At 38.0% G+C, this 13,281-nt stretch overlaps 1 protein-coding gene across 1 annotated transcript in view; it reads right to left on the bottom strand.

Moving 5' to 3' along the window:
* LOC141322419 (uncharacterized) overlaps positions 1-12,916 on the bottom strand; it is a 342,413-nt gene extending 329,497 nt beyond the window's left edge. Inside the window, exons 1-2 of the mRNA XM_073833426.1 lie at positions 12,765-12,916; positions 8,825-9,631 (exon numbers count right to left, since the gene is read on the bottom strand). Coding sequence (XP_073689527.1) covers positions 8,825-9,631; positions 12,765-12,849 — 892 coding nt within the window. The 5' untranslated portion in view covers positions 12,850-12,916. The remainder of the gene's footprint in view (positions 1-8,824; positions 9,632-12,764) is intronic.
* Positions 12,917-13,281: the final 365 nt, after the last annotated feature.

Raw genomic sequence — 13,281 nt, 5'->3', positions numbered from 1 at the left:
CTACCGGGTTTTCCTCGAGGGGGTGCTTCAAGGAGAGAAACTAGGACAAGGGGAAAGACAAGTTCTGCCAAGCTGTGTGGTTACAGCAAAAATAAATAAATGCCCCTCTACCAGTGGAGCATACCATGGAGTCCAGTAGGCAGAAGCGCTTCCAGGATCATCTAGTTACCAATTACTAAAATTTGTTACTTTGTTAATATTAATTGTATTGCAATGTGAAAGGGTAATATAAATGTTGTTCATACTTATTTGAAATAACAACAATATAAAGTCAACACATTTTGTTTGTTTTTATCCCAAACTACAATAGTTATTGATATTTATAGACAAACAACAAAGACGTAGACCCCACATAGAACATGAAATAAACACGAAAGGAAAAACAAACTGTGTACATTATGAATAAAAAATACAAAGAAAACTATATACAAAAAAAAAAAAAGAAATGTCACTTAAGTTGCTTGAAGCGCGAAAGGCCAAAGGCCACCAACTCAGACGGGTCTGGCCTCGGCACTGGTGTGATGTTTTGCAGCAACCTTCTTGGGCGAGGTGGAGGACAGGGCCAAGGTTCCAGGCTTTTCTCCTCCCTCATGTTCAAGACGTCTTCCATCAGGTCTTTTCGAAATTCCTCAGAGGTGAGCTCATACACCGGCTTAGCCGCCCACTGCTGTGTTGTCTTTGTGTACACGTACTTGTACTGCGGATTTCCTAACCCACAGACAAAAGTAAAAATAAGTCGTTGATTATGTAGGCTGCTATAACTATGTTTAGCTATGTGTGTCATGGTAAAATAAGTCCGAAATCAAGTTCTTTTTCTACTAATTACTGTACTGTTCAGAACACACAAAAATTGGAGGCAAAGCCGTTTCCTTACCCTCAAGTGTTTTTTGTTTCCTACCAATATTCATATTGTGATCTATGATGGCCCACTCTGTCGGCTCTCATCGAGTCGTAAGCAAAGTGAAGTCGCTTTGGCGCATACTTCAGGGTGATGTTATGAAAGACTTCAAGTGATCCTGCAAAATATGTCCAATTGAAATATATCATTCAATATCAGTCATGTAAAGTGATAATAGCTGGTGTTGAAAAGTAAAGATGTATCAAGAATGCTGACAGTCTTATGCTGTCTGAGGTTACAAATGACAACAGTGTGGCTAGATAATAAACAGCTGTTCGCATCCTCTTTAAATATAACGAAGGTAATGCAATTCTAAGAAACCAATTTCAATGACTTGAGGCATACCAGTGTGCTTGAACAGAGCCATCTGTCTCAGGTCACGCAGGAGAGTTTTTTCCTCAACTAACTCTGTGAAAGCACGGAAAGCTGGGGAGTCATGTTCCAGCTACCTTTTTTCTCCTGATCCTCCTCTGAGTGGATTATGATCTGGCTGGCACATGTGGCTACTCGTTTCTCCTCGATGGCCACACCACACTGAGAGCATGTTCTGAAAAGCTTCATTAGCTTGGCCTCATCAACTATCCACTTTCTTCCTGCCCATCCATTTGTGCTTCTAGAGCAAGACACAGAGCAAGAGCTTGGGCTGGATGAGGTGGTGTCACTCAGGGGCACAAAACTGAGATCTTTACGGTCCAAATCCATTTCCCCAAAGCTAATGCTCATATCTTGCACAGATGTGTCTAAAGCACCTGCAGCACCTTCCTCTACATCTTCCTGTTGATCAAAGGCCAGATGAATAATTTAGTTTTTGGAAAGGATTACACATTTACATCTAAATGAAGCATCAGTGTACCACATTATCACCAAAACCATATTTGAAATGAAAAATTCAACTCACTGATTGTGTCACACCACTGGCTTCCCTCGAGGGACTCCACAATGAGGGGGGTGTTTCAGTCCTTTCCTTCAAATTGATAAAAAAAATATTACACAGATACTTCAATGGTGACCGAGGTGTTACAGACATTACAGTGAAATGTGAACATCGGCTGACTGTCAACACTATAAGTGACTTTACCTGTGGGTATTGCCATGATGCAGGTCGTGCAGTGTATTGTCCAGATGATGATGGCCTAGATCGTTGCCTTACTGATGGCTGTTTGTAGCTAGAAATTGTAAAACTGAGGCCAGTGAGCCAATCAGACCTCCTATGTTTGTGGGGTTTTTAAGGCGTGGACTGGGGGACAGCAGCCATTTCAGAGGGATACATTGCTGGGTTCTCAGAGGCACTGGCCTAAGAAAATACACACAAAATAAGTCTATTTATTCATTAGTTTAGGACATAGATCAATAAAAAAAAAAAACTCAGATGCACACAGGAGCACATCTGTTCTACAATCAATCCAAAGTGGCCCTACTCTCTTCATTGACTACCTACCAACTCTTACTACCTAGAAAGTTCTAAAACCTCAAACTATGAGGAATGTACCCTCCCTCCCCTCAAATATTTTAGACCATTAGGCCAAACAATGCAACTGAATGTAGCATAGCCAACCCATCCCCCAAACACCTTTGCAGACCCCAATCACGGTCAGTCAGGTTAGCTTACACGGCAAGTTCTATATTGTACTTATCAAAAATATCAGAACAAGCCCCACCTCATCCGTCCCTCTCCAGCAACTTTTTCCCGTTTCTGATGGTGGGCTGAATAATAAATATAGCATAATCTGTTTCATTTCTCTTTCCTGAATACAAAGCTACGTGAATTGTTAACAATTTCCAGTGCTGCACAGGATTTAAAAATGGTAACATGGTTCACACAAGTTACAGTCTAATAACCAAATAAATTCATACCTCCGGGGAAAGTTGTGTCGCTTTCGGAATGGCATTTATCTTCAGACGCATTCGTTGTCGAGGCTTAGAGTCACTTATAATGAAGTCGTCTGGATCAAAATGTGTACTACATACACGGTAATCCTTCTGTTTTAGTATGTGGATAAGGTGTCTCGACATCGACTTGCAAAACAACAAGCCACTGCTTCCAAGTTGACTCGTGTAGAGGTAGCCTGTGAAAACTTAACGGAACATAGCTTCTCATCTCATTGCCGCAACCTGGAAAAGCACAAACGTGAACCATTCTGTCTTCTCTAACTTTTCTCCTTCGTAATGCCAGCTGAATTTGCAGTCAATATAGGCTATGCTATGCCCGGCCACTCCTTCATGTCTTCACGTGACTTATCAGGTTGTAGTTTCCTTCCAATCCTGCTCGACACTCGACTTATCCTGACTACATTCAAGATGGCGGCGGCCGGGAAATTTCTTGCAGGTACTGTCTGTATAAATCTTCTTGTAAATAAACTACCGGTGCTTTTTCTGGGTTCTCAATGTCTCGTTTTAAATGTCAGGGCCCTTGGAAGTCTACCAATGAAGTGTGGAGCTACTTTGTGCCTCGTAAATGGCATAAAACAGTCATTTATTTACATCGCTACTCCGATGCCCCATTCACCCTCATTGACAACCTGTTGTTAGCATCGGCTAACTAACCCCAGATTTCGAACTGCAGGACACAAACCGAGATGAGATATGCAAGGTACGTTCACACTCGGTATCATGATTCAATACACTTTAGGTCAATATCACACCGGACTTCTCCTTTAATATCTTATTTAAAAAGTACTTTGTCATGGGAGGATTGGATTCAATTTCTCCTGTTTACATATTTATTAATGCATGTAACAGATGTGACTGCCGTTGATTGAGTCGTTTTGCAAACCCTGCTGGTGGACGATGTAGTGAACAATGGGGGGAGAAATCCTGAAGCTCTCTGCAGACCACCCTGTGATGTTTCACTCGCCAACCAGAGGACCAGCCACGGATCCCTGCTGCCCTTCATCCATGTCTCTCATCCTTTCAGCAGCTCCAGCAACACTGCCAGGGACTCCTGATGTAATTAAACATAAAAATTATCCAATACCTTGTCACTCAGATTAATCCTGCAGTGATTTGTTAAAATCTGTTGTCCTGTAAATAGTTCTGTTAATGGTTTCTGTATGTTCTTGAATTTTGTTACCTCAATTTTTTTTCCTGAATGTTATTAAATAATTATACACTTAATTTTCTTTTACAAATGTTCCTTTTACTTTAAAAAGTTAGGAAAATAAAAAAAGAAATACAATGAATGAGAAGTATTTCTTTCAAACTATTTATTTCAAACAACTGAAGCTAACAATGAACAAAGTTTAATCCCTCCCACCCCCTAAAAAAAATGTAAACATTATTTGGGGACCAAACGCTCGAGAATGGAGAAGAGCCTGTCCATCCTCTCCTGTGCCCTCCTCTCTTCAGCCTCTCTCTGCTGCCTCAAAATCTAAACTGTTCACAAAACATGTAAACTTAAACTTTAGGATTTGCTCTTTTTTAAATGTTACTAGCAAAAATATAATTTTCTATATATGGACATCCTTTATATTTCTTTTTTAAATTGTCCCACTTTTTCTTTGCTTGGGCTGGTGTCACTTTACCAGACAGTCTCATCTCCTCCAGAACTATCCTCATGTAGGAGAAAAAGAGAAAATATTGTAATTATTCCTGTACCTCCATCCCACAGTGGCAGAGTTCTTTGCTCCGGTGAGGCTTTGGCTTATGTTGTACCACTGAAGCAAACTCTTTATGTAGAGCCAGAAGAACCAGAAGTAAAGGTATTACATAATTTCTTGTGTATTTAAATGTTAAATTCCATGCTATACAAATGTGAAAACAAAACAAAATTATTTGACCTATTTTAAAGGTGGAGGTAGCTGTTGAAAAATGCAGGTTGTGTCACAAACATGTAGCTGTCCACAAACTGGAAGAACATGTCAACAATTGTTCAGGGTACGTTTTAACATGAAATAAAGAAAGAGATGCAGAATGCTTTAAACGTAAATTGTTCTATGCCATAACACAAGATTAATTATTGATTTAGGGCTAGCAGCTCAGTAGTGGACCTCACTGGAGACAAAGATGAAAATAAAGACTTGTCTGCTTCATTGTCAGACACTGAAGAGTAAGTAATGGTTAGCATTATTGCAATAACATTTATTCTTGTAGTTTCTTTTTTGTAAGCCACATGGGCTCACAAACCAAAGTCACACATTTAAAGTAAGTTTTCCTCTAAAATGGTGGATAACATGTTTCTATACAGATTTGACATGTAGACAATTGCAGAAGACACTGTCACTGTGACAAGTCCTCAGGCATCTTCACCACAAGCTGTGAGTATAAATGGCGATGCATAATTATATTGCAGTTATTTGTTATTTGCATTATTCTAATAGTTTAAAGAAACATGTTAAATTTGTTTCTTGCAAATACAGGTAATACATAATTTATATTGGATTTTAGTTTCTATGTGGTAACAGTGTTTATTTATAGGCACAAGTTCAGCCACCAGATGCGGCAGGACCAAGTACAGGAAGTTTGTATACACCATTGAGGTTTGCTGTTTAACATAAAAAAAATGTGTGTACATATTCAGGAAACATGCTAAGTTCAGTACTTGTTTCTTGTATTACTTGTTTAATGTTTTAAAAGGTTGTTAACCTTTTCGAAGAGCCCTTTTCAGTAGTGTATTTCAATAGTGTGATAACATTGTACACCGTGAGAAAAGCTTCAGTAATTATTGTGACATGAAAATTTTATCAGAGACTGACGGCGATAGCTATCGTTATGCTAACCTACAGTAGCTAGCTATTGCTTATTGTTTGCGTTTTCATTAGATTATAATATCTGAATAGCCCACTCTTTCAAGCGTCGTCGTCCTCCTTGAATAACATCCGCGGTGACAAAATGTCTACTACAGACTGCTGTGGTCCTTTTAATTACTAAATCCTTACGTCTCACATTGTGTATCCATGATTTTCTAAAGGTTACATCCTTTGGGAAGTGATGGAAGCTTACGGTGGAGTTGAACTTCCCTGACATTGTGCATTGCGGTACACAGCGGAATTCACTGTTTGGATTATCCCGCTTCTGGTACTTAATTTTTTTTTTTTTTTTTTTTTTTTTGACAAAGACATTTTTCCTTCACTAACATTCAGATATTATAATCTAATGAAAACGTAAACAATAAGCAATTTTATAGATAAATATACATTTAGTTTTTATTTTCATTAACATTTATTTCCACGTGCATTTATTTAGGAATGTATTTAATTTCAAATGTATTCATTCTTTTGAAGTCAGCAAGGGAAAATCTTTGAGACCAGAATAACACCTTGTGTGTGACCAACCAAAAAGAGCAAGAAGGACTGAATGCATTGAACCCAAACTGTTCTTCCAGTGGACAATTGCTTTTTTGGTAGCCAGTATTTTAGTTCATTATAGTTCATGATAAACTAAAATATTCGAGAAGTAGAATCACATGCCCATGCAAGAAAAGGGAATCATTTCAGGGAACATTTTACTTTGCAAATCTTCCGCCGCAATGCAAATGTTAATTTTAGCGAACCATTCCTTTGGTTGAAAGAACTGTTGTGTAACATTACATTTTGCTACATAAAACACATTAATTTTAATTTTAGTGTCTAAGGCACATCTAGGGGTGTGTCATTATCGTACTGAATGTAAACTATCATTTTAATTCGGATTATTAAATGAATGTCACCTTATTGATAGCTTTCAGTCTTGTGACTGGCTCAAAGACCTGGAGGGCAAATCGTCCAAACTGCAGCACAAGGCTGTCAATTTTCCATCTGTTTCACAGCCACAGATTGCCTCTCAAAACAATAAAACAAAGGTAATCATTATGCAGTGTGACAAAATGTTGTAAAAACGCTTAAGTGCCTTAGTATATTTAAAACAGATATATTAAAATGTCAAATTTAGTAATTCTATATTAATGATGCAGTTAACATAGGCAAGCAGATGAGGTCAGAATATGAACTCAATCCACTTGATGGTTTAGTGATTTCCTTATAATGGTTTTCTATAGGAAACCATTTAATGTGACTTTGCACAACTTTGAACGTTGCGTTTATATTCTGGGATCTTCTGCTTGCCTGTACAAAATATACATAATCAATAAGGTGTTTACTGAATCTAACATAAAATATCTGCATTTTACCACATTACTACTTATTGCAAACGGTGTAAAAATACCTGGCAATCAGTGGAGAAAAATTAAATTTGAAAAGGGAGAAAAAAAACCCTTGATCACATCTAAGGGTGCTTTCACACCTGCAGATCGATTTCTCTGTTCTGAAACAGGGATTCAAATAATTACAATGTTGCATATTATTCCTGTTGCAGTTCATACAGCAAAGTTTCTAATTAGACCAAATGATGTGTTAATACAAGTCACAAGAGAGTAACTGTCCTCTCATTGGTCAAAGTTCCACAGGTTATTTTCTGGGATTCTGCTCACCTGTTATCTGTCCGGATGGAACAACAAAAGCTTTGCAGGTTTTTTGTTGCATTTCTTTGTAGCTGTCAACATATTAATTTATAATTTTAAGCAGGAGTCCAGGATTCGTAGGGAAAACATTTTAAAAAATGCACCTACTACAAAGAGAGCTATAAGACAGCATTATAAAATGAAAGGGCACGCTTTGATTTTAAATAGTAGAGACGTGGCCACACACAGACTTTCACAGGTTCATTTTAAGAGCTATTGGCTAAACAACAAAGCTACTGCTTTTCCTGGAACTGTAATTACCCATTATGCATTGTGATATAGTTTTTCAATCGAGCTGAGACCACCTCGTTCAGATGATCTCTGATCTATCATTTTGGCACAGATCCGAGCACAATTGCCATATTCACATGTGCCCAAACGAACCAAGCTAAGGGGGGAAAGCACCAGGTTCCAAAACAAAATGCCAGGTTTGAAAGCACCCTAAAATACTATGGTATATGCTTTAACATCTACATCACTGGAACTAACATTCGACAATCGACTTTTGTAGTGATGACAGCTGCAATCAAATGTTGGTGGGTGGAGTTTGTGTTAAGAAATTAATACAGGTTTGGGACAACATGAGAGAATAAATAATAGGATCATCTGAGATGCGACTAGCCTTGTCTGAAATTTAGGCAAGAGTAGGCGGCTGCAGTGAAATGAATGCAGTAAAGAAACAATTTGAAAATGTAATTCATTGTTTTATTGTTGGGTGGCAAAATACATATGAATCCTGATCTTAATATGGGAAAGCACTATTTCCCAACCCATTAAAGCCAACCCACCAAAATGCAGGTGGATTTCAGCAGTGGGTTATTATAAGAGTAAACAGCGATAGAGCAATGGTGGAGGCAGAAATTACAGGTAAGCCTCAAAAAGAGTGGGTGGGCCTGAATAATTCACATCACCCATCTCTATAATAATAATAATAATAATAATAATAATAATAGTTCCTGAAGTTTGGGAGATCATGGGGAGATTGAGACAACTGTGTTTATGTGAACTGTGCATTTTTGACAGTTTAAACACAATTGACACTAAGTGTAGTTTAGTACCCCCAATAGGATGTGCAAGCTTGAGAAGCCGTAGCCTGTATCAAAAAGTTTAAACTGGCAGTCGGTGGCGATAACCTTGTGTGCAGCTTGTCAACATGCAATGCATTTGTGCTTCGGGTGTCCTGTGTTTGAGTCGCGGCATGGGGATGTTTCCTGATCCAACCATCCCCTCTCTTCAACATCACTTAATGTCTGACTACTGTCTTATCAAATAAAGGAAAAAAAGCCTAAAAAGTTTATACTGGCAAAGCACATAGCTTTTAAGTGCACATTGTGAGCAAATAATTTGAAGCAGCCATTATGAACAGCTGATTCGTACAGAGCCATCTGATGACCAAACCACATCGGGACAATTTGCGTTTACAATGTACGATGTGTTTTTTAGCGAACCGTACCTTTAGCCGAAAGAAGTGAAGCTTTTTCTACACTGTTGGCAGGAAAAAGGCTTCTCCCCAGTGTGAATTCCCACATGCCATTCAAGAGCTGTTTTACGACTGAAACTTTTTCCACATCGTTGGCAGATAAAGGGACACTCTCCTGTGTGAATTCTCATGTGCTCTTCAAGACCTGCATTACGAGTGAAACATTTTCCACACTGTTGGCAGGTGAAAGGCTTTTTTCCAGTGTGAATGCTCATGTGGCCTACAAAATCTCTTTTACAAGTGTAACTTTTTCCACATCGTTGGCAGGTAAAGGGACACTCTCCTGTGTGAATTCTCATGTGCTCTTTAAGACCTCTTTCACGAGTGAAACTTTTTCCACACTGTTGGCAGGTGAAAGGCTTTTTTCCAGTGTGAATGCTCATGTGGCTTATAAAATATCTTTTACGAGTGAATCTTTTTCCACATCGTTTGCAGGTAAAGGGACACTCTTCTGTGTGAATTCTCGTGTGCTCTTTAAGACCTGTATTACGAGTGAAACTTTTTCCACACTGTTGGCAGGTGAAAGGCTTTTTTCCAGTGTGAATGCTCATGTGGCTTACAAAATCTCTTTTATGAGTGAATCTTTTTCCACATCGTTGGCAGGTAAACGGACACTCTTCTGTGTGAATTCTCGTGTGCTCTTTAAGACCTCTTCTAGTGAAACTTTTTCCACACTGTTGGCAGGTAAAAGGTTTTTTTCCAGTGTGAATACTCATGTGGACTTTAAGGTTTCCTTGTTCACTGAAACGCTGAAGATTCTCATATCGATCTCCCTCTTTAATCTCATTAAGTACTTCCTCCTCTTTCAGCGCCATTAGGTCTAAGGTGAAAAACAAACAAATACAAGTTTAAAACAACAGTTTAGTTTAATGGCACAAGACAACAGATATCAATATATTAAGGGAATGTTTATAGGACACATTTTTCACTAAAAACTACATTTTTCAAGAGTTCGACAAGTAGGAATAACTTCAGTTCAGGAGCAATGAACATGATGAAAGGTTCAGGCATGCTGAAAGGTTGGGTAGAAGAGAAATGTCTTCATGATTGGTGGACAAAGCTGTCTGTCAGGGTGTGGGGGTGTGGTTAGGAGTAGTTTCTGTTGTACCCATTTACTTTTTGGCATGCCCATTGCTCCAGACTGCAGCCATCCCTGTCTCTGAGTTTTGGCTGTTCATTTCCACAACAACCTGATTTTGGAGTCTGAAAACACAAGCTTTTGAAAACAGGTTTTAAACCAGGGGTGTTGAACTCATTTCCAGGAGGCCCGCAGCACTGCAGTGTTGCTCCAACACACATACTATGCAGTTTTCAATTAAGCCTGAAGGACTTGGATCAGGTGTGTTTAATTAGGATTGCATCTAAACTTTGCAGGGTTGTGGCCCTCCAGTACTGGAGTTTAAAACCCCTGTTTTAAGGGGGTCCTATTATGCTTTTTCACTTTTTGAAAAATCTCCTTTCAGGAACTACAACGAACGGCTCCTTTGGACTACAGCATTTGTTTTCCAGATACTAAGATGTCACAACACGGTATCCCACCTACAGAAATTCAATTCGTATTAGGGACAGCCGCTTCTGGGATGCTTCAGTGAGCTGCAGGGCCCCTTATATTAACGTGAGCTTTGACCAAAGTGTCCGCGAACTGCTCCAGTAGCCGTTTTGGTGCCGCGGCATTGACGGAGGGTCCAAACACAGGCTGAGCCACGGTTGATGTAACACAAGTGACAAGCATGTTTTGGATTTGAATAGGGGTGTGACGAGACACTTGCTTCACGATTTTTTTTACATTTTTTAAATAAATCCTCAATGATGAAATATATAGGATAAAATAGTATTTTATTCAACAAAAAACACAAAATACAAAAAACTAATGCTGCATGATTCTGGAAACTGGAGATCACGATTCTGAAGAAAAAAAAGGATTAGAAATCTAAACAAAATTACATAATTTACTAGTGGTTCTGAAATAATGTTCATTGCTTAAGTCAAAAAAAAAAAAAAAAAAAAAAAGGAAGGAGCCCGTGTCTCAATTAATAAAGACTTGTTTCACTATTGGAATTTCTTGAATATATAATTCAATGACAAATACTTTTTTTTTTTAAATGTGCAGTTGTCGCCATCTGCTGGCAAAGAGAATAAACGTTGCTCTACATACATGTTATCCTTTTGTTTTGATCGCTACTGTACACAATAAGTGTTTATATCCAAACTATAAGCTTTTATTCCAGTACTTATATTATTCAAATGTCTGTAACAAAGACATGATGATGATTATGTGGTTAAAAAGACTGTTTGTGTTGCTTTTTGAACCAACAACAGTAAGAATGAAGATATGAATGTCTTCAATAACTTTCACATCGTAAGCATCAATGGAGCGTGTTAAACAGTTGTAATAGACACCACTGAATCGTTGTCATTCATGGGTGTTTGAATAGAGATCGTGATATTTCAACTATTAGTCATGCAGCTCTAATGTAAACATAGCAAAATATTTTGCCTTGATATCATCACGTTCTCGCGGGACACATCGGAGTATCACGAGATTTCGTGCCACGAGATCTCATCACACCCCTAGATTTGAATATAAGGAAAATTTTCTGGGGCCCACCGCGAGCAGTCCCACCACCACAACCAAGCTCCAGTATCCCTTACATTTTAAGACAGGTGACAAGAAAGCTAAAATCACCACTTATAACCTACAGCTGGCTTATGCACAGCTGCACTACTTCCTTTGTTTCCTGTCTGCCATTATTGGACAAAGTGATTAATCCAGGTGATCAGTTTGTCCAATAATGTCAGACAGGAAACAAAATGAAGCGTAAATGAAAACACAAAAGGGTATATATGAAGACCATTTATTTAAAGGCTTCTTTGCATATTTTCTGTTCATTTAACATTGCTTGTCTTTACATTTACATTTCATTGTCATTCCACATTCTTTTCACATTCACACATACATTTTATATTGCTTTTTTGTACAGTTTTTCTTTTCATTTCACATAACTTTTCTTTACTCTTTTAGTGACTTATTGTACTCATTTGTTGCAGACTTTGCATTCTTTAAGACTGTTTTGGAAGGAGTGTATTTGTGGGCTGAGCCAGAATGGTTAATTTTACATGAGAGTAGAGCACAAACAGTTCTGTTGTCAGACAAAACGCATGACTCTCCCCCACCCTGCTCTTCTTCTTCAAAAAATTTTTATTTCTTGTCCCATTGATCGCTGTATTTTCACGAGGGTTTTGGTTTTTTGGCTGGAGTGCCTTCCTTCTCTGTCCATCATCTGTCTGTTTTTTCTTTTTTCCCGCGTCGTCACTCATCATCTGACCTCACACACTAACTTTTTTTTTTTAAATAACGACGGTTGAAATACGAGAGATTTACGGGAAAATACTAATATGGGAGGATGGCGGGAAAGAAGGGTAAATTACGGGACTCGTCCAGCCAAAACGGGATACTTGACAGGTATGGTGACAAGTCATAAGTGACGATCATCGTAGCAGTGTGCAAATGCAATCGGAGTTATATTAAAAATAATCCTGGCACTCCCAATCTTTACAATGGCACAGACTGAATGGCATGCCGCATAGTTGCCGAGTGTTTCTCTCCATCAGTCCAAAACAAGTCGATCCACAATAAAAACTGTCTCACATGGCTCGGAAATGTATAACTTTCAATTCAGAAATAGACATTTGGTTTAATGTTACACAAAATAAAGTTGTTTAGGAATTGCATAGTATTTCTCCTGATAATAATAAATGAAGTTAATAAATGAAGTAAGATCTTCTCAGGTTGAGTAAAAGGCAGCATTAGTATTTGTCTTGTCATTTAAGCTCTATGTCATAAAATTGCTTTATTTAAGACACTCATATCATATTGTTAAAAAAAATTCTGAAGAGCTGGACATTTTAATCAAGACAAATGAATGAGTTCAGCTTTGAGAATGAAAACCAACCTGTTTGTTCCTCAGTTTCTTCATGTTTGACTCTGAATGTTACTTCAATCTTCATGTCTTCACTCTCCTCTTTAATAAACACCATCTTTATAATAGTTTGTCACGTGGATCTCAGTTGCTTCAGCAGGAGTTTTCTATGTGTTTGGATGCTTTGTCCTGTTTAACATCAGAATAATTAACAGAAAGAAAAATAAATACAAATTAAATATTTGATTGATTTGATTATCTCAATCAGCTTCAGCTTCCATGATTTTGATTTGGTACTTCATTTATATTTAACATGTTTCACTTCCATGAAAAAATTTGCAGTTGTTTACATTTTCATTGTTTCGAGCAGCAGGAGATTTGAACGATTCGAATCACTGAATCATTTTATGACGCAAATGATTCCATGAACTCGGAGTTCACTCGAAAAGCTCCGTTTCTCTCATAACGATAAACTGATGCATGATATAGGGAGCGAAATGTTACCTAAAGTATTACAATGTTAAATTCATTAACAAATATGCTATATATC

The sequence above is a fragment of the Garra rufa genome, chromosome 1 (genome assembly GCF_049309525.1).
Source record: "Garra rufa chromosome 1, GarRuf1.0, whole genome shotgun sequence".
Taxonomy (NCBI): Eukaryota; Metazoa; Chordata; class Actinopteri; order Cypriniformes; family Cyprinidae; genus Garra; species Garra rufa.
Note: the sequence above shows the minus strand (reverse complement) of the source record. Positions and strands in the feature narration are given on the sequence as shown.